General features: G+C 36.4%; 2 protein-coding genes across 3 annotated transcripts; one reads left to right on the top strand and one right to left on the bottom strand.

The window, feature by feature from the left end:
* Positions 1-556: 556 nt before the first annotated feature.
* On the bottom strand, positions 557-6,474 carry LOC103928646. 2 transcript variants are annotated; one of them, XM_009337724.3, is made up of 4 exons: positions 6,180-6,474; positions 3,656-5,875; positions 1,530-1,840; positions 557-1,289 (listed from the first exon to the last, which is right to left on the bottom strand). In XM_009337724.3, exons 2-4 carry the CDS (start codon positions 5,857-5,859, stop codon positions 928-930), a joined length of 2,877 nt encoding a protein of 958 aa, XP_009335999.2. In that variant the 5' UTR covers positions 5,860-5,875; positions 6,180-6,474; the 3' UTR covers positions 557-927. The 2 variants fall into 2 exon arrangements, with proteins under 2 accessions (XP_009335999.2, XP_048442058.1); XM_048586101.1 differs by having other exon boundaries at positions 3,656-6,474.
* An 11,181-nt stretch (positions 6,475-17,655) lies between these two features.
* LOC103928645 (cell division control protein 2 homolog) lies at positions 17,656-21,984 on the top strand. The gene is made up of 9 exons (XM_009337722.3): positions 17,656-17,815; positions 18,201-18,243; positions 18,346-18,530; positions 19,529-19,649; positions 20,094-20,267; positions 20,532-20,695; positions 20,855-20,942; positions 21,086-21,139; positions 21,595-21,984. The coding sequence occupies exons 2-9, from the start codon at positions 18,235-18,237 to the stop codon at positions 21,682-21,684; spliced, it is 885 nt and encodes a 294-aa protein (XP_009335997.1). The 5' UTR covers positions 17,656-17,815; positions 18,201-18,234; the 3' UTR covers positions 21,685-21,984.
* The last annotated feature ends 74 nt before the right edge of the window (positions 21,985-22,058 follow it).

Raw genomic sequence — 22,058 nt, 5'->3', positions numbered from 1 at the left:
ATTCGAATCCGTTCAGTTATTATGATATGCTCGTTTTGCAGCTAATTCCGATACGGCAGAGATGGTACTACTGGGGATCGCCGGTGGCTTGGAAAATCTACGGACTAGTGCCATTCCAAGTGGGAGACAGAAGTCCGTTACTTGAAATTCCAGGAGAAGCTCATATGTCAGTGCAGATTTACTTACCAGATGAGCAAATAGATCAAAGTTTTCTACACATTTCACAGCTTCATATTTAATACTTACTTGTACTGGGAACACATGGTGGTATAATGTAAGCGGAGCATATTTCCCAATTTTCTTTCCTTATATTTTGACTTGTGATGTACTGCTTTGTTCCGAGTACACTGAAAAATTACTTATATTAAATATCTGGGCGCCTTATTAGATTTTGGCACTCATATTTTGCACAATCGCAGTTTCTGCAAGCCCTAACACAGAACCATCAACTCCAGAACCCTAAACCTTCAACTCTTACCCCAAAACCCTAAAAACAAAGATGGGAATGTCAAGTGCGGAGATCGCCATCTGTTCCAAACATAACCACATAATCTACTTCCAAAACAAATCAAACACCGAGAATTTAAATTTAACAAAATGTCGATCTTCTCGGATCATCAAAAAGTTCACATGGTGACACTCATTGTGAGTTGGATTAATGTCTTTGAAATCGCCTCACAAACATGACTACGAAATTGACACAAACGGTACATTAGTATGTTTACATAATGAAAGCAGCAGGCCTATAAATTACAAGCAAACTATTCGGCATTCCAGGAGTTCAGAATACAGTATTGCACTAATAACACAAGCTATAGGTGACTTCGAGTTCTTTACACGATATATTTTCTTTTCGGTTCTCTTTATGTTCTACGAGAGTAAACCTAAAGCATGATCCTTAAATCAGTATTTGTGTACAGCAATGAACTACCTCTCATCAGGTTTGACGGGAGCATTGGCCAGGTCCTGAATCTCCTTCTTGCTCTTTATCACAGTCCAGCTCCTGGTATGGAAATCCACTTTATCCAAGTCCTCTACGATGCCCATATACCCATATAGAAATCGCTCCTCCGGGTTGTCTCCCTGCATTGCTGCTTCCACAATTTTGCCATTCGAGGATGTTGCTCGCTCAAAATCTACTCTGCCACGCTTATGCTCTGCAAAATGCTTCTGAATCCTCTCCGCATCCCCAAGCCCAGTAAACGTTCCCAAGAACTTCACCACCAAAACACTTTGGTCAGCAGGCTTGCCCAGGCAAATCTTGATTCTTCCTTTGATTAAACCGTTACCTGCCACGTCATGTCGAACCCAAAAGTTTCAAAACAAAAAATTGCCCACCTAACTCAAATAATTTAAAGATCCAGAAACCCAAATGGTACCTTGCCTCGATATCCGCTTAGCCTGCATTCGACGTGATTACATTCTTTTCTAGTTTACTTATTTAATATTTTGTCTAACTTTATGCTCAAGCATTTAATAGCTTCAGTAAGTATTGTATAACTAAAAATAATAAAAACAAAGTCACTCACTTCTTAGAAAAGCCTCGAGCGCCTCCATGGATACGACCTTCCAACATTCAGGATTGTTGTCAGACATAGAAATATTGTGGACAACAATTACAGGAGGCCAGAGAATCAAATCTTCCTTCTGAGCCAAAGCTTCTGCCTTGGGTAGGACCTGGGGAACCCAAGTGACCGTGTCAGGGGGGACAACAGTACTCCATCCCAACAGAACACAAACTGCCTTTAGAAGACCCAAGTGCTGTGCCCTCAGCCCAACTTTGTGAGACATATATGCATGTGTTACCAGGCGCTGAGTGTCCATGAACTCCTTCGACAAGCTGCAACACAGCATAGATAAATAAAAAATCAAAAAAGTACAGTATTTGCGAGTACCACTTCTACCAGAGAAAAAAAAATATTAAGGCAGAAACATCTACAATATCCCATTTAAGTAGTATCATATGCAAATTTCACGCCCTAATCAGTATCCTATATAAAAATCCAAAAATTAAAGACAAACTTCATTAAAAAAAAAAAAAACAGTGAATACAAAACCAAATGCTTTTTTTTTTTCTTTTTTTTTTTTTTTTGTCGAAACAAAACCAAATGCTATTTGAAGACCTCAACTGCTACAGCCTTGGTTGATTCAAATTAATATCATCTAGCCTCTCATTTGAGGCAGAGCTTCGTTCCTTTATATCCAGTATTACACACACTCATAAGGTGTGATGCTTTATACCAGCAACAAACTACCACATTATCAGGCTTGGGACGAACTAGTATCAATTTAAGACACAAGTCCCTGACATAGTAGATATCCTCATAAAAGTAAGTACGCATCAACCTTGGAGCAGTAACAAAACAAACCAATGCGCATCTAACTCTCGATACAACTTTGTCCAACGAATGCTTTCTTAATTTCACTCTTAGAAGTTTTATGAAATTTTATTATTTATTTCTAATTTGGGTTCTAATCATCTTTTCTAAAAGCTCAAAATTATCTTCCACAGAGCATATAGGAAGTAGCCCGCACATTCAACCTTACAACCAAGTAAATATCTGGTCTTCCCATGATAACAACATGAACAATCATATTATTACCATGCATTGTTAACAAACCAAATGATTGATCTCAATGTTACTGACTTTGTAGATCACTCCATGCGCTCTTGTGAAAGGGAACTTCTACTCAACTAGCGAGTTTCTACATAACTGGCCAGTTTCTTCATACTGTGGATCTACAAAATACAATGATGGACTCCAGAGCCTCAAAAATAAATTTACCCCAAGTGAGAAGCTAAGGAGCTTAACACTGCTTCATAGGCTACAGATATGCTTTATGATCACATTTTTTGCATGCATTACAAAAAATAATGTCCTTTCATAAATGAATGTCCTCCAAAGATACTTCAACGTCCTGAGAATATTTCCTAAAATGCTCAGGTATAATAAGTACATGTATGAGTGATGAAATACTAGGCATTTCGACCTGGATGCCAATAACAGGATACCAAAATGGCTTCAGCAATTAAGTTTGTACCAGAGTACGGAATGAGAAATTGATTTCCCTTTCCGAGAGGCCTATTTGAATCAATGTATCATTTCAAATCAAGAACCTCATTTCACTCTTGTTCTACAATCCATCCTACGCACATCCTATCCCTCCACCTCAAACAATAAACCAATTTGCATAAACTCTTTGCAGCACCAAAGCCTGGAACTATGTACAGAAGATCCACATTTACTTTTGCTAGTGAACAAGAAACTAAAAAACACTAACAGGTCCTGTATTAGTTTCCGCTGGACTAGGACGATCCTTGTTTCATCAAATGGTGTCCGTCTTTCCCACTACAAAAACCATGTTTCTTGGAAATTTCAACCATGATTGGTAATGAACAACTCCGTAAACACCATTTCATATTAGTAGATGTTCACCCAACGAACAAGGAAAGAATCAAAAGACCACATAACTATCACAAATTTAAGGTCATACCAAAGTGATTTGAGTAATACTAAAGAACCCTAAGTAACAAAAGCTTAAAGTAACTGCAGGAGTTGACTGCATCAATATGAGTAATGCTAAAAACCTCCTGAATGAAAATATGAAAACTGGAGTCCCACTTAGAAAGAACATGACAGAAAAGAAAACAAACCTTCGGCCGCATACGATGCAGAACAAAGTACCAGCCTTTCCTTGTTCCTTGTATCTTCTCCGAACAGCCGAGTGCATATTTAGCTTTTTAGAAAATGTTAAAAAGGCTTCATTTACCATTTGCATAAACTCCTCAGAGTCCTCGGATGGCTCAGGACCTGCAGAGCTCAGCCCATTTTCTGATAGATCAACATCAGTACCATCACTTGCATGGACATCTTCTAAATAACTATCATGTCTTTTCCAAACTTGGTGCTGTTTGTGAACACCACTTTTTATATCAGTGTGGTGCGGCTTATGCCTACTTAATGGACCAGATTTTCGATGACCCTTTATATATCGATCACCTTGTTTATAGAATCTGACTGAATGCCTTTGCGCATTTTCAAAAGAGTGTTGAGATGGCAACCAATCATCATATTCATATTCATCATGACGGCGCCCAACAAATACCCTCTTAGCCTTACTGTATCTATCATGATCAAATCCAGCTGATGCAGATGTACAGAAACTGCCTGCATCTCCATCATTCCACTCTTCACCACTATCATATAAATCTTGGAATTCTCTAGATGCCCACTTACTAGACATAACAGTTCTAGGATTATGTGTACTCATATGTTCTTCAGTAGCATAGTTTCTTTTGAGCATCCTATCTGATGGTTCATATATTCCAAGCTCCTCCCTCATAATCTGCATTCCAGCAGGATGTCCATGCATTTCTGACTCATATTTTGATACAGGAGACAGCCTGTCCTGATACTTCATATTCACATCTCTTTCAAAACCATAATCTTCTTTTGGATGTGCGACCTGAAAATCTTGGGATGCCCCGAAATGGGATAGTTCATAATCTTGTGGATTTCTCCTTCCTAAATTGACATGTGTGCGTCCTGAACCTGAATATTCCGCACCGTGCTTTGATGTCTCTGATACTCTTCTTGAATCAGGGTAGTCTATTAAAGATTGCCTTTGCAAAGTAGGATTATTTAGCACAATGCCCTTTCTTGAATTTCCAGAAAATCCCTCAGTATCATCCATTCTATCCATAACAGGGTTCATACTACCAGGTCTTGACAAATTTTGATGCTCATAAACCATTCGAGTATGATCATAGTCAAGTTGAGGTCGTGGAGGCATCATTTTATGTAAGTCATCAGATGGATATCCGCGATCATCAACTGGCATGCCCCTTGATTTGGGAAAACAATAATCATCATGCTCACCTCTAGTAGGACTATAACTCTGGTAACTTGCCAGACTCCTCTTGCCAGAATCAGGATCTCTAGAATAATCTGCTGGTGGCCTTTGCCTATATGCATTAATGCTCGAGGACTCTATAAACTTCCGGCTGCTACTTGAATACTCATCCATAGAAGGTAAGTGACGGCCACCTCGGTAGGAATCTTGAAAGTCACTCCTTATGTCTATGGAGGTTCTAGCATGAAAATCCGTATTAAGAGCACTTGACATCATTGGGTACAAACCATCCCTTGAAGGAAAAATGTGTTTCTCTCCTTTGTAGGATTCTGTCACTGGTAATCTATCCAAAGCAACAGGATCCATGTACTGAGGCCTTTCTTGCTGAAAATGGCGTACATTCATAATCCGTGATGATGATGGTAGGTGTTCACTGCCTTCTGCAGGGGTTGTCACAGGATGCAGGTCTGGAGGTGGCCAATATGTTCCTAGTACAGTGTTATCTTGGATAAGTGCGGGTTCTGATCCTCTTACCGCACCATCTTCCACGTGCATTGATTTTTTACTCAATGCCTCATGTGTACCGCCAACTGACAATCTGCTTCCATTCAATTCCTCATTACTGATTCTAGAGTCATTATTCTCAGACCCGTAAACTCGTCTATTATTTGAATCGTCATTCACACTATATATTGCAGGCTCAGCCAATCCAGTTCTGTGTTGTAACTCCAAAGGAACAGGTGCAACTAGAGGTGGCGAATAATTCCTAGGCAAAACCCCGACTCCCTCATCAAAATGTGGCCTTTTCCGCATGTCACCAAAAGGCTGCAGTGGCGACCTGGATCTTGACCTCCGCCTCACCCGATCAGTCCTTCCACCACCCAAATGCCAACCATAGTCCCTCCTTTCAACAGAATCAGTCCTTTGACTCAAACCCACATCCCCTGGCAATCTCCGAGGGCTCAAATTCCTCCCAATAGACTGATCAGCTGCCTCGAGTCGCATATTACTCCTCCTACCACTATTACTATACGGGTCAGGACCCAATTCAAATCGGTGGGGGGCATGTAATCTAGAAGCTGGAGATTTTTTATTGAAATTTTCATGCTTCCCAGAATGCATTTTGAGATTCACAGCTAAAAATCCTCAAATTTCTATGTCATATAATTGAACAAATATGATAATAAGAGCTCGAAAACCCTAACCCTAGTAACCCATCCAATCACAGTGCAAATGGGAAACCCCTAACCAGAAAAACATTCATATTATTCGACCAGAGATCACCGAACGGAAATTGAATTCCATGGAAAGTGAGAATTTCAAACCTTTCGCTGGGAATCCATGAAATTTCTGTACATGAATACGATCGATCTTTCTCAGACTCCTTCAGTTCTCGATCATAAACCAGAAATTTGCCGCTTTTTCTTCTCAAATTTTGTGATTGGAGCCGACGGGCAAGAGAAACTGATGCGTTAAGACCGTCGTTCTTCCACTGGGAATTTAAATTTCTTGGTTTTCTGGGTTGGTCGCTCAGAGAGTATTCTGAGAAATCGACGCAGTTGGAAGGAGACTGGGAAGAAGATGATGCGGTTTTGTAAGTGAGGAGCACTTTTTAATTGCATTTACTTTGACTGGAGGATTACTTTTTAAGGGATATAACTTTATGACCGTTTGGCTTCATCGCAACCGTCGCTTAAACTTACTTTGACAAAAAAAAAAAAAAAACAAAAAGGTTGCTTAAACTTACTTTGTGGTTAAGGAAAACAATATTTTGACCCCTTAAGTTTGTGTTTAATTGCAACCTCATACAATATTTAATCTCGTACATTAATTTATTATTTATTCAATGTCATGTAACCATTAGCCAATTCATTATATTGGTCGTTAAGTAATGGTGCAGTAAGCACGGAGCTCACATTTTGCTGATTTGGAGTCTAAATTTGTGCAAAGTGGTTAAAAACTAGGGAAATACTCTAAAATGGGACATTTTCTTAATTTTGGAATAGATATAGGACAAATTGGCCACACACACCATGTACAAAACTGAAATTACTAAAATGCCCACATATAAATACTAAAAACCCGTACTCATTTCATCATTTTTTGTCATTTGGAAGAGAGGATGCCGAGAGAGCTCTATGAGCTCTGGGTTTCTAGATTGAGCTCAAATCTCTGAGCTCCGATTTCTAAGAGAGAGAAGTCGAGAGTGAAGCTTTGAGGTGAGGGTTTCTCGTTTGCATCAATGTTCCATCCTTAAAGATATGATTTTTGTACCAAATTTTTCGTTTTGGCAGGAAAGTTCCATTCTTTCCGACTAGTGAAGTTTCGGTAGCCTTATTTCCCTTGTCATTAGGTTCGTCTCTCTCTTTCATCTCTTTCTCTCTCTAACTCGGTCATTATCTCCATTTTTGCAACTAATTACTTGTTTGTTCAATTAGGTTTTTTGGATTTGCAGAGATGGGAAGTCGAACAAAAGAAGGATGGGGAAGAAAGGGCTCGAAATGTGTTCTAGAAATATTTATTTGTTTATGGGTTTTGTTATTTTAGATTTCTGGGTTTCAATCTTAAGAATTTTGCATTTTAATTTTTGTTTCGGGTATTGAAGATTCATGGAGTTGTGTTTGTGGATTTGGCTTTGTGGGTTTGTTACAAAATGCTCAATATTTGTTAATTTTATTATGAACTTGCAAATTTTTGTGAATTCGATATGGAATGGGTGTTTGTCTGAAAATGTTTGTGAATTACAAGTCTTAGTTCAATATCAAAGAAATTGTACACGATATGCACATAACATGCACATTTGTCATCTATATATGATTTGCCATGTGCTTGTATATTGTTATCAGTATATACAAGGTGTTGGATTCTATGTTTCAAAAGGTCTTTCAGACAATGAGTTAAAACCATAACAATGGGTTTTGAAAAAACAAAAAATGTACACACCTCTAAGTTTCGAACCCATGTCTTGTTGAAACTATGAATGTATAGTCCCCACAATTACAAAATAATTAGATATGCATGGGCCAACCTATGTACAACATGATGTATGAAATGTGAGATTTGACAACACACTAACTTTTATTTTGGAAATAAAGTAACAACATTTGGAAGCATCTTTCAAATTAGAGGACAAAAAAGTAGTGGTAGGGATTTTTACAACTTTTGAAGGTCACATGCATCACATCTTCACCACATAAACACCTTCAACACATTCCCTCTTTTACCCAATTGATTTCATCCTCATCATGGTAGACTTGTGTATAAATATGTTTCTCACACATAGTTGGAATAACCATTAACCCTTTTAAAAAATTAGACTTCCCAGATAGCCAAAACAATTGAGACCACAAACATGTCAAAGTTCCCACATGAAACTAAGAGCTTTAACTCAGAGTTCCACGAGTGGTACAACATGGAACCTCCTCCACTTCTGGGGTCATCGAAGGTAAATCCTACATCATTGTTTAGCTCTGTGGACTCAGAGACGTCGTTGAAAAGTATAAATCAGGTCCGCAGGAGACTCGACTATGAGACAGGTGTCGCTGACTATTGGAACCACAAGTTAATGAAGGCAAAAAAAGAGCTTGTGGACCTCAACGGTGAAGTTAACGAAGTGTTTTACCGTGCAAGCAAGCAGAAAACAAAGGCTAACACGTCTAGAGAAAGAATCACATTCCTAAATTTTGAATTGTTCCAGAAGCGTCGGGGTCATATTGAGTCGTACGAGAGTTCTCGGGAGGGAAAGGCCGAAATAGAGGAGGAATGCAACAAGGGCTTTGAGAAATTTCGTCAACTAGCGAAGGGAAAAGAACCGCGTCAACCATAATGGGATTATATGACATTTTATTGTTGTGCAATAAACATGCGTACTATGTATCCTTATTATATGCACATACCATGCACACATAATGCACATTAAATGCATATCACCTTTTAATATCATATGCACATAATATGTTATGCGCAAGACATACACACCTTATGTATGCAACCTGTACAATATATGCACGTCGATGCACACATTGGAAAAATTTTGTGAAATTTCTGCAATTGAACTGAAACACAAATTGGAATATACCAGTATTGTACTCTGTCAAAAATCAAAATTTTCCCACACATTACTGTAAACCCAGTCGACATTAGCATGTTGGCCTTGGGATTCTCTTCAAGACTAGGCGTTAAAAGGGATGAGACTTACCCCATTATTTTAGGGTTTCATATCTTCGAAAACGCACCATTCTTATAGTAGTGAAATCCCAAACAATAAAGTGCAAATTGGATATCAAAATTTTGCTTACATGCTTTGTTTCTAAATGGATTGGTTGACAAACTATTTAGCAAATTGACAAGACAAGGTAGATGTGGTGTAGATTTGATGTACATGACCTTCATGTCTTGTCCTAACTTATTTGAGTTGTGCATTGCATTCAATACGTCTAAGATGTGCTTTTTCCTCATGTCAACTCATAAATTTCGCAATATTTAATAATAATATATCACAAAAGTAGTGGGTTTTAATTAATGTTTTGTTTGGGTACTTAATTTGACCTAAAAGGGTTTTGGAAAAAAATTTAATTTTTCCAATTCAAGTTTATATGTTTTTAGTATTCAAGACGCAGTGGGCATATCAAGACCATAGGAGATCATACAGTGTCCTTAGCGTGTGCATAGTATGTGGACATAGTGCGCATCATATAAGACGTGATTCTATGTCGTTGTTCATCACATTACGTCTAAATTAGACTACAATAATTGAGCACAAACCCAACTTTGACCGCTTTTATGCATCTCGTGTGCATACAATGTATAGTTTTCTGGAAAAATTGAAGCCAAAGCCAAGAAATATTTGACCCCAGCCATAGAACCCACAAACCCACAAAATACAGGTAAAGCCAAGAAACCCAACATCTATAAAACATACGAACCCAGAAATTAATACTCATAAATATTGCATTTTGAAATCAAAACCCATAAACAAACCTTTAAAAAAAAATTAAAAAAATTATTCTCCAAATATCGTAAAGAAACTCGTATCATTCGTATTGGACTTTGGCTCTTGTTGATTCATCCAATCCCACTTGCGACCTTCATGAGATCTTTGGTGGATGAATTATTATCCATTACACACCAATCTTTTGAGATTGTGAGTTGGGAATTGTATTGCCACCTAAAAGTTAGATGCGATATGAATCTTGGGTCACTAGTTCGAAAACAAAAGAGATATGGGACTAGTGAAAGGGTGGCCATCGGTGACAGAGAAAGGGTTGCCGCCTGTGAAGAGGGTTGTTAAAGGGTAAGTGCATTGTTAGGGTTCTTCAGCGAAAAGAAAGTAGAGCAAGAGTAGAGAGAGACAAAAATCAGAAAATGGGAGGAAATAACCCATTTATATACAAGGGCAATTAGGTCATTTCAAGATGTAGGAAAATCCTATTTCTGTTCAGCGAATGTGCATGGTGTGTGCATGCTCTATGCATATTAAAAAAATCCTATTTCTGTCCCAAGATTACGAAAATATCCCACTTTGAGGTATTTCCCTAAAAACTCTGAAAAAAAAAAAAGAAGAAGATCTAAAATGCAAATCTTAAAGAGAGATAGATCGGAAAACGAAGGTTGGGCTCTTTCGTCTAGTGTTTCGTCTTTGGCATGGTTCTCGATCTCGGTATTGGCTCCACCACCAAGCACGCCGTCGACTGAATCATCAAGTTTTTGAAACGGGGGTTGCTTCAGAACTTTGTAGGAATACACACAAGCCCTGTCTCTTGGAATTCGTTGTCAGACCTTGATTTGCACCCCATTCTTGATCTCCCGATTAACAGCACCGATAAGGTTTATCCCCACCTCAACTTGGTCAAAGGTTGAGGTGGATCTCTCTTGAGGGAGAAAATGGTGAAGGTGCTTGTAAGAAATTCATCTGCATCATTGATGAGTTGAAACTCGTGAAGAATTTGGAAGGAAGCTAAATAACGATGTTGTTGGTAGGAAATAGAGATGCGGTTACGTAATTTACGCAAAGCAAATTCATGGATTATGCTCTCTAAGTGAAAGTTGAGAGATTTGGAGAGTGAAATGAGAATGGGATGATTTTTGGTGGTTAGGGGAAAGAAGGGGAGAGCGAGTAACGTATAAAAAAAGTTAACCACTTGGCACACTTTTGGACTGCAAATCAACAAAATGTGGGCTCTTAGCTTGTCACACCATCACTCAACGACCAATTTAACGATGACTAACTATTGTCTGACATTAAAATGAAATAACAAGTAAACTGAAATGCTTTTAAGTGTTATATGAGATTGCAATTGAACACAAATCTGAGGGCAAAATGTAATTTACTGTTTTAACTATTCCATTTCCAACTACAGAAAATGATTGTAATTTTATCCAAGGACATGCCTAGAGTCAATCATTTTACCTAGGGGCCTGCATGTAGTCAATTATTAAAGGTTGCTTGTAAGTAAGGTGTCTCTAACTAGCTCTACAAGGATGCATCCATAGTAAGTGCCTAGACTCTACCAAAAAGGCGAAAGAAACATCATAGAAAGTTTAACTTAAAGAAAGGGTTTATAGAAAAAGAACTCCAAATATTTTCAATGACATCCACCTAGGGATCATATTGGTATCCTATATTCTTGGAAATTCCTACAATCTAGGAATTAGCATGCGTGCAAGTAATCACAATCCTAAAGTGAAGTAATATATGTTGAAACATCTCACATTGACCATGTCTATGAGAAATAAGAGTTTAAATATCCTAGCTTCACTCTAACTAACACCGAGATCTTTTTTGATAAAACCCCACATCTGACAGATTGTGTAGGTGGTAATTACCAAGTTGGAGAAACTATTAGTGTTGTTGGAAGTGGACATTTGACCTATCTCTCTCATAATTTAATATGTTATCAGAGCTAGGGAGTGACCTAGTACTGTACGTGATGGGTGGGTCTCCTTGGCCCTGCGCAATAATGGTGGGTCCTTTGGCCCCGTGGGTAGGGTGAGTCCACTTGACTCCACGTGATTGTCAATGTGCGAATCTCTTACGTGTGACACACTAATTGATTTCACGTGACAAAGCTTGTTGAAATATCCCACATCACCTATATCTATTAGAAAAGAATAGTCTAAATATCATAGCCCTACTCCAACTAACATTGAGTCCTTTTGTGATAAAACACAACACTTGACGGATTGTGCAAGTGATAATTACCAAGTTGGGTACAATATCGGTGTTGTTAGAAGTGGACATTTGACTAGTCTCTCTAAATATTCAACATAATATTAGAGTCAGGGAGCGAGCTCGTACTGCTACGTGATGGGTGGGTCACTTTGGCCCCCCGCAATGATGGTGAGTCCCTTGGCCTTGTGTGAAGAGTGAGTTCCTTTGGCTCCACGTGATTGTCAATGTATGGATCTTCCACGTGTGACCCACTAATTAGGTCTTACATGACGAGGTTTGTTGAAATATCCCACATCAACTATATCTATTAGAAAAGAAGTGTTTAAATATTCCCACCTCGCTCCAACTAACACCAAAACCTTTTGTGACAAAACGATAACCCGACACGACACGACACGAAGTTAACAGGTGTTTGGGTCGACACGATAACGAATCGGATCGTTATTGGGTAACCCAATAAGCATTTGTTAAGATAAGGGGTTGGTTCGGGTATACAGGTGGGTAACATGATACACGATAAGCAAAACATTAATTTAATAATTTTATAACCCTAAAAAAAATACTATAATAATTATATATATTAATTTAACAATTTTATACCCCTAAAAACTATAATAATTATATATATCTAATTAAATTTAAAAAATTGGTGACCATTGGATCAGCTGAGATTTAATCTCAGCCGTCCATTATGCATTAGGTTGGAGGTTATCATTCTCTTTTCTTTCATTCACTTGATCTCTCCAGTCCAGACTTACACCTGCGCCGTCTCCTTAATTCGCCTCTCTCTCTCATCCTCCTCCATTCACTTCCTTCAACTTGACTTCGGCAGCCACAAGAAAACCACACACAGGCAACAAGCACACCCTAAAAGTATGAATTTTGTATTTTGGGTATTCTATGTTTTTTTCAAAAACTAGTGATTTGGGGTTTTTGTTAAAATTAAAACCAATGGCTGGGGATTTTCTGATTTTGGAGTTTCTGGGTTGGGGCATGTTTGCAAACGTTCAAAAAACCCAACGATCATGCAAGCGTGCTTCGCGTTGGCTTCGTAAGCTTGAAAATCACAAAAGGACGAGGTAGAAATAGAATCCAGCATTGAAATTTAGGAGTATAGATGTACTTATGTAAATTAACTTTATTATGTCACACCATTTAGTCGTATTGTAAGCCGTATTCATTACTTAATGTTATATATATTGGGAATATGTTATCAAGGGATTGGGGAGGTTATATTTTATATATATTGGGGATATGTTATCAGGGGACTGGGGAGGTTAGAATTCAGGTGGCATGTGAGGCAGACAATGACAGAGTAGTGATGCCCGACCTATTTTTGTTTTGCTGTAGTAGATGTAATGTCTTAATTATTTGTATGGAATTATTTGTCCCAAGTATTGGCAATTGGCAGGCAGGTCTTTTTTTTTTTAAGGAAAACTAATGAAAAGGGCTTGAAAACTTTGAGTTTTAACGATAAGGACAAAATAAAAGGTAAAGTGAATAGTATCAGGTTCGACTTTTTAGTGTAAAAATGTGGTTTTTCATTAAAGTGAACAGTACCGTGGGCTTTTCGTTAAAACTCCTTTTTTTTTTATTGTGAACGTCGCGGTTCATTTGTATCTATGTTTCATTTGGGGTCTATTTACTTAAAGTTAATAAGTTGGGTCTATATTTGTTTTCTCGATTTGGAGATTTGGAACAAGCAAAGCAATTAAGCAAGGCTGCAATCTGCAAGTGCAGGGTATTTTTAATTGAATTGTGATTTGAAAGTAGATTTAAATTGAATTGTGATTTGTGGATATGTGAATTAGATTTTGAAATTGAATTGGATATGTGAATTTGAAATGGATATAGATAGGTGAAATTGAATTGGATATGTGAAATTGAAATGGATATGTGAACTTGAAATTGAAATTGAAATGGATATGTGAATTTGAATGGATATTGATATGTGAAATTGAAATTGAAATGGATATGGTATGAAATTGGTATGAGCAAGATTTTACAGTTTTGTTTTTCTTTCTTCAAGCAATGGATGCTGTAGAGCAAGATTTTACGAACCTTAGTGATGGAGGGTCAGTGGAAGTTATAATGGGAATAGAAACTGATCATGGAAGTGAAAATACAGAACATACAAATACAAGTCCGGCAAAGAAAAAGGCTAGAGTGATCAAATTAGGTAAGCGAATACTCATGTCTCCTATTTGGAAAACTTTCAACAAAGTGACTACTATTTTTGAAGATGGTAAAGGTCGTGCTCAATGTAAAGATTGTAAGAAACTGATAATAGATGATAGTCATCATGGGATGGGTAATATGAATAGACATTTAAAAACATGCCTTGGACTGACTGGTGAATTATTGTCAGTGTTTGAATTTTGTTCCCAAAACTTTGATCCTGTGGTATTCCGTGGCTTATTGGTAGAGGCCATAATCAAGCATAATCTTCCTTTTAGTTTTTCTGAATATGAGGGAATTAGGGCTTTGTTTAGATATATATCTCCTGATATTAAGTTACCTTGTAGAAATACAATTAAAAGCCTTTGTGTTGAGGATGTTCAAAATGAAAAACAAAAGCTTCATAATTTGTTTGGCTCAATTGAAGGTAGAATTTGTTTGACATCAGACTTATGGACCTGGCAATGCACTTATGGGTATCTTACTCTTACTGCTCACTTTGTAGACAAAGATTGAAAATTGCATAAAAGAATTTTAAGTTTTTGTCATATGCCTCCTCCGCATACTAGTGTTGCATTATTTGAGAAAATTAATGCATTGGTGACTGAGAAGAATTTATTTCCATTACTTTGGATAATGCTTCTTCAAATATTTCTTTTGTTAGCATTTTGAAGAATCAATTGAATCTTAAAAGTCTTCTCGTGATGAATGGTGACTTCTTTCATATGCGTTGTTGTGCTCATATTTTGAATTTGATAGTTCAAGATGGACTTAAAAAAATTGATTCTTCGGTGATAAAGATTCGTGAATCCATCAGTATACAAAGGGCTCTGAGGCTAGGAAACTAAAGTTTTATTAATGCGTTAGACAAGTAGGGATATTGGATAGTAGGAGAGGTTTGAGATAAAATGTCCCTACTATATGGAACTCAACTTATATTATGCTAGATAGTGCAATTTTCTCTCGATATGCTTTAATTCATTTAGGGTTGAGCGATTCCAATTTTAGTAATTGTCTTTCTTCTGAAGAGTGAGATAAAACAATGAAGATTTCCAAGTTTTTGGGTTACTTTTATATGGTTATATGCTTATTCTCTGGGACAAAGTACACCACATCAAATTTGTTTTTCCCTAAGGTGTTTGTAATTCAACTTCAAATTAAGGCAGCTATGGATGACTCTGAAAGTTTCATGAATAAGATGAGGACTTACATGTACACGAAGTTTGAGAAGTATTGGTCAGAGTACAGTTTGATTTTGGCAAAGCTTCATGGTGTGAATTCGATTGAATTTACAAAGGTTAATGATAAATTGAATGTTCTTTTTGGTGTGTACTTGGAAACTTTCTCATCTTGATAATTCAATTACTCCAGTGAATTTAGTGCCTAATCATCAAACAGAATCTGGAGATGTTCTCTTTGAGGTAACCTAAAATTGTTTTTATTTACTTTATATATTTGCAGTAGTAGTAGTACTATAAAAAGTGTTGATATTGTATTTGAAATTGACATGATGCATGATTCTTATTACGTTTTCGTTTTTATTTTTTATGATATAGGATTTTGATAATATTACGATGGTTCAAGTTCAATTGAAAAAAATGAATTGCCGAAGTATTTGGAGGATAAAAGAATAGATAGAAAAGTAGACATATATGTTCTTTCTTGGTGGCAAATTGAGCGTTTTCATTATCCGATACTTTCTCAGTTAGCACGAAATATGTTAATAATTCCCATTTCAACTGTTGCATCAGAATTTACATTTAGTATTGGCGGTAGAGTACTAGATCAGTATCGTAGTTCTTTGTTACCAAAAACAGTTCAAGTTTTGTTGTGTACACGAGATTGACTATTTGAAAAAGGAGGTAATATATTTTTATATGGTATAATACTATTGTTTTATTTTTTTTCATAATTATTTTGGTAAACTTCTCATAATTTGAATGATTTTTAATTTTTGGTTTTTCTATACTTAGTTTATGCGGAAGAGAGTTCTGGCGTGGAAAATCTTATTGAAAACATCATCAACATAACTCTTGAAGGCAATAGATCAAGTCAAAGTTTCAAAACAATTTCCTCATGATGATCGATGAAAATTGAGGATTTTATAAAAGGAATAACATGCAAGCTTTGAGTTCCATTAACAAGGTTTAAACTTTTGAGAAAGGCTTTACAACTTTGAAAACAAAAACTCTTTCATTTTGCATATCCTTGCACATTTAATATTTTGTAATAGATTAGTAGTGTATGAATGTTATTTTATTAGGCTCTTATTTTCGAGTGTAGATGTAGTACTTAAACGACAAATGTGTTTTAATGTTTTGATGTAATATTTATGTGACAATCCATTAAGATAATAAGTGTTACACGAAAACGACACAAACGTGATAGACACAACCTGTTTGCCAGGCCTAATTGGAAGTGTGTCTTTAGCCCATCTCTCTGATAATTCAACAATATCTTATGCTGGATATTCTCCCGATTTAATACAGATTCAATATCCTAAAATGACTCTTTTGTGACTAATATAAATACACCACGTAGGCCATGTCAATTGTAAGACATGCTTTGCTCTCTTGCTCAATGCTTAAATTCTAAGATGTTTATACTAACTGGACTATCGGAGGGCATTTGACCGATAACAAACCGATACCTTAGATTAAATACAATTGTTTGTTCTCTTGTGTAGATGGTCATATTCGCTTACTCAATGTGGAAGTTTGGTTCCAACACCTATTAGCTAATTATTGACTTATAATCATTATGACTCAACGGTGGAGTATGGTTCTTTTAGAGAGCTCCTAAAATAACACTTTGATAGTTTTAAAAATTAAGAGCATGATTACAGATGGTCTAAATTATCTATTTGTTTATTTGCTTTTAACTTTTCATTTAAATGTTTACTTATATATTTTATTTCATTTTTTAAAAATTAAAAATTAAAAGCATGATTACAGATGGTCTAAATTCTCTATTAGTTTATTTGCTTTTAACTTTTCATTTAAATGTCTACTTATATATTTTATTTCGTTTTTTAAAATTCGTACATGGAAACAAATCTCCCAGCAGATCTTCCAATGATCCAATCCCTCAATATACCTTTTTAATTATTATTTTTCATTTCGTGAAGAATTATGTGTTAGTACAAAAAAAATTCAATTTTGAGATTATCTATAATATTTACATAATTAAATGCATGCAACACAATTATCATCTGATGATCACATATAATTATTATACACGATCACTCTTTCGACGACGGTCAAATGGTAACGTTCCGACGCTTTCTATCAATTTGATATCATTCATGTACGTGTTCGAGGCAAATTCTCTAATTTCACTCATCCATCTAGTTTACCAAATTAAATATTTTCTTTTATTATATTAATATGGGTTGCAAGTAAAAGAAGAAAAAGAAATTGAAAAAAGAAATGAAAATAATAAAAGCAAGACTTTGGAGAAGTGGTGGAACCCAAACACAAAAGGAGTCCTTCCAAGCAATTAGGGCTCTCTTCATCCTCCTCCTCCTCCATTTTCTGCAATCGGGACTAGCACAACGGCACAGAAGGAGACAGAGGAATCGGAGTCTTAGGGTTTCAAAGGAGGATCCGTTGGGTAAGTGCTTATTATATGCTTACTCTTTTGCTTCTTGAAATTGCTTGCTTGCGTAATGTGGATGCTTAATTCTGTAAATCGAGCTCACTGATCCTCGCTAGCCACTGATTTGTTGCGTTTGTATTGATGATTGGTTTTTGAGATTTTGTGTGTTGATCTAATGGTTGTAATGCAATGTATGCTCAATGGTGCTTGATTTGATAGTTGATTTGTTGTAGTGAAGTAACTGTGATTTCACGGTACGAATGTTGAAGGTGTTTGAGAAATGATATGGGCCTGTAAGATGAAAATGTGAGGTTATAGCAGGTTTTAGTGAACTGGGATTGTTTGATTTTGTTTAGTTAAAAATTACGATTGATACGGGTACTTTTGCTGTTTGCTTTAGGATTTGAAGGTTTGGATTTGAGCAGAGAGACTGTATGGACCAGGTTAGTGATGGTTGTGCCATTTTTATGGCTTCTGATCTTTGATTATTGTTTATTTTTGTATCGATAGAATTTGCTATGATTGTGATGTTTGCGGTTTTGCAGTACGAGAAAGTTGAGAAGATTGGTGAAGGAACTTATGGAGTTGTGTACAAGGCTCGTGATCGTGTCACTAATGAGACTATAGCTTTAAAGAAAATTCGCTTGGAGCAGGAAGATGAGGGAGTGCCAAGCACTGCTATACGCGAAATTTCCCTCTTGAAAGAAATGCAGCATGGGAACATTGTCAGGTATACATTTCATTGTGTATGTGGACTAATTTCATCAATTTTAGTAGTTTATGATATAATTATTGGAGTGCTAGAACAGGAAGATGAGCAAAATTTCGCTCACTGATCAAGAGATTGATGAATTTTCCCAATCTACAGCTTGAATTTACATGTTTGGGCATTCATCTTTTCTGACTAATAGAACTGCTGAAGGTATTACCTGTTGTTGAGGAGAAAAAAAGTAGACCTATCAATCTAAGACTGATCTCAAGTTAATATTTTATTTTTGGACTGCAATTATCTTTTGGTTGTATCATGTGCTTCTTCCTATTTGTATTCCCTTTTAACGGAAACTGAATCGATCAACTTTTATTTTTTTTATTTTTTTATTTTTTTGTTTTGTGTGAAAAGGATATGATTATATTGAAAACAAAGAAAAAAAAAATACAAAGAAGTTTGTCAAGAAGACCAACCCGAGCAGAAAAAAACACAACAACAGCTCAGGAAAATACTAACAGCTCCAAAGAGATGACAAAAGAAAAAATGAACCATAAAATATCTGCCTTCCAATCTAGCGAATTAAGGAGTGAAATTCCTCTAGATTATTGGCATAATGATGCCCACAATGCAGATAAAAACTGAACTTTATCCTAAACTTTCTCAAAACCGGAGAATATAGCATGACTGAGCTTGACAATCACCATTGTTTTACTTCACTCTGGGCATGTTGTTTTTCCTGGATTGTCTGAGCTTGACCAGGGAATTAGCATTTCTTTCAATGTCTAATGAACGCATGATTTCCCAGCATGAGCACCCAAAAAATAAAATAGTGCAACATAGGTCCTCTAGAGATGTTTAAAACACAATCATTCTGTTGAATTAAAAACAAACTATACTACTGAGAAAAAAAAATTTGAAATTTGGTTTGGTTTTGTAGGCATCTATCATCTTTCCTTAAAGCTTGGTTGCGTTGCAAAATTGTTTAGGTTTTACAAATACATATGGATATTGTTTGACAGGTTGCAGGATGTAGTGCACAGTGAGAAGCGCTTGTATCTGGTTTTTGAGTACCTGGACTTGGATCTGAAGAAGCATATGGATTCTACTCCTGAATTTGCAAAGGACCCTCGCCAAATAAAAGTGAGTGACTACCTTCTGCACTTTAAACTCTTTGATTCTGTGATATAGAGATTTTTACTTTTAGAAACCTCTAAATGATATAATTGGTGTTCATTTAGTAGATATGTGGTCAGAGAATAGTATTTCATATCTGGTGCAGTTTTTTAATTGTTTTTAAGAAATTTAGCTTTACGAAATAAATATATTAGGCTAGCATCTGGAAGCTTTGTATTTAGTTCCTGCTATTACTTTTTTTAATTTATTTACCTGTTCAATTCTTCTCTTAGATTGCAAAGCAGATTTCAAGTACTTTTAAAGCCCAAGTAGTGTATGCTTGTGATCCTTGATTCTAGTTTCTACTGAGGTTACCTTACTTTGGTCTATGAGTTTTCTTTTGTTATGTAATAAACTATTGAAATAATAAGCTTACAATGGAATGTAATTGGTCGTGTCCTCTTTCTGCAGATGTTTCTTTACCAGATTCTCAGAGGCATTGCTTATTGTCATTCACATAGAGTTCTTCATAGAGATCTGAAACCCCAGAATCTGCTGATAGATCGTCGTACCAATGCACTGAAGCTTGCAGATTTTGGACTGGCTAGAGCATTTGGTATTCCTGTTAGGACATTTACTCATGAGGTCTGAATGCGTCTCTAGTTGATCATGACATTTAGCTGTTTGCAGTAAAATTTGGATATTTTTCTTTTCTTTCACATTTTAATCAATAGCATTTGAATGTGAAAAAAAGATGTGGCAGTAAGCAACATCAACATGATGCAGTCACATGTACTGAAATTAAAACATTTGGGTTGTTTGATATGTTAACATCTGAGAGCTATTGGTTTGTGTGAGTGTGTGTTTTAATGTTGAAGAAAATGATTTGATTATGGTGGTTCGGCATAGGTGGTGACCCTCTGGTACAGAGCGCCAGAGATATTGCTTGGTTCTCGCCATTACTCCACCCCAGTTGATGTGTGGTCAGTGGGTTGTATATTTGCTGAGATGGTAAACCAACGGCCTTTATTTCCTGGGGACTCTGAGATTGATGAACTGTTCAAGATATTTAGGTGAAAGATTCCCAACCAAATCTATGCTTTTGTTTCCTTTTTTTTTTTGTTGTACTTTTCCTGGAAGTTATATGCATCCGGATGTCTGTAAACCATGTAATGTATTTCATCATCCTCAATGTATCCTATCCTACTCACACTGTTGCTTTTCATATGAAGAATCACGGGTACTCCAACGGAGGATACATGGCCTGGAGTGAATTCTTTGCCTGATTTTAGATCTTCCTTTCCCAAGTGGGGTGCTAAGGTAATATATTTTATGTGTGTTGCTGTCTACTCCGTTTATAAAGTTGCTATCTCCGATTGTAAAGTTGCTATCTACTCCAATTATAAAAATCGTCAACCTTTGTGTTTTTGACAATATTAAGTAAAGCATCCTTTACTTTGTAGGATTTGGCAAGTGTAGTTCCAAATCTTGATTCAGCTGGTGTTGATCTTCTCTCTGTAAGTTCAGATTAAATTTCTACACCTCAATGGGGAAAAACTGTTCATATATGTACACCTACACTGTGATTAAATTGTGGGTGTTAAGTCCTAGTTGATCCCACAAGGGTGTTTCTAATGGTATATGGGGGGAGTACGAGAGTATTTTCCGTATTTTCAAAAGAGAAATACCTTTAATAAGCCTGGAAGCAAAGTCCTATGGTTTTTGTTGTCCATTGTTGTTCTACATGATAATTAGGTATTTTCTTTTAATGGGCCAAATCCCGCAACATTACAGATTGACGAGTTGGAAGGATTTGTCAATTTCTAAGGTTTAAAGAATCCCAGTGCACATGACATCTAGAAAATTTAGAAGGAGCTTCATAGAGGAAGAAAATGAATGCTAAACACGATACAAAAGAATATATTGCACTGCGGTTTTCTATTGTTTAAGTATTTACTTTTTAATGTTCCAGAAAATGCTGTGCTTGGATCCGAGCAAAAGGATTACGGCCAGGAGCGCTCTTGAGCATGAGTACTTCAAAGATATCGCGTTTGTACCATAATGCTCCCATCTTCACATCCCGGCAGAGAATGTTTATACTATAGTGTAGCATCCTGTGAACTTTGTTTGAATGAGAATTTGTGTGTTGCTTGTGATTTTTCCTCCTCATTCCGCAGACATAGTTCCAATTCGTTGATTTGGCTTTCAGCAGATATTATTATGAATTACAGTTTGCCCTGCCCTCAGTTCTTTCCTTTACCTTTTATTTTCTCTTAATGATATACAGCTTGTAATTGACAGTTCATGTCCTGTGAGAAACAATTTTCCTTCGAGGAATATAAAAGAGAGTTTGCTTTGGGTATGTTTTCGATTTCACATGTTCAACGGAAATGAATGCGATCTCATTTTCATCTTGCTACCAAAGCAGGCTGACCC

This window comes from the organism of the source record quoted next, unplaced genomic scaffold, assembly GCF_019419815.1.
Source record: "Pyrus x bretschneideri cultivar Hongxiangsu unplaced genomic scaffold, Pyrus_bretschneideri_v1 Contig24, whole genome shotgun sequence".
In the NCBI taxonomy this organism is placed as follows: domain Eukaryota; kingdom Viridiplantae; phylum Streptophyta; class Magnoliopsida; order Rosales; family Rosaceae; genus Pyrus; species Pyrus x bretschneideri.
Note: the sequence above shows the minus strand (reverse complement) of the source record. Positions and strands in the feature narration are given on the sequence as shown.

What these genes read in the sequence shown, in the direction of transcription:
- LOC103928646 (XM_048586101.1), bottom strand. Translation starts at nt 5,976, where the DNA reads ATGCATTCTGGGAAGCATGAAAATTTCAATAAAAAATCTCCAGCTTCT. An exon ending in TGCATCGTATGCGGCCGAAG is followed by an intron (nt 1,841 to 3,655) that starts GTTTGTTTTCTT and finishes GCTGTGTTGCAG; the next exon opens with CTTGTCGAAGGAGTTCATGG. An exon ending in GCTCGAGGCTTTTCTAAGAA is followed by an intron (nt 1,290 to 1,529) that starts GTGAGTGACTTT and finishes ATGACGTGGCAG; the next exon opens with GTAACGGTTTAATCAAAGGA.
- LOC103928645 (XM_009337722.3), top strand. An exon ending in TTCCCAAGTGGGGTGCTAAG is followed by an intron (nt 20,943 to 21,085) that starts GTAATATATTTT and finishes TTTACTTTGTAG; the next exon opens with GATTTGGCAAGTGTAGTTCC. An exon ending in CTGGTGTTGATCTTCTCTCT is followed by an intron (nt 21,140 to 21,594) that starts GTAAGTTCAGAT and finishes TTAATGTTCCAG; the next exon opens with AAAATGCTGTGCTTGGATCC.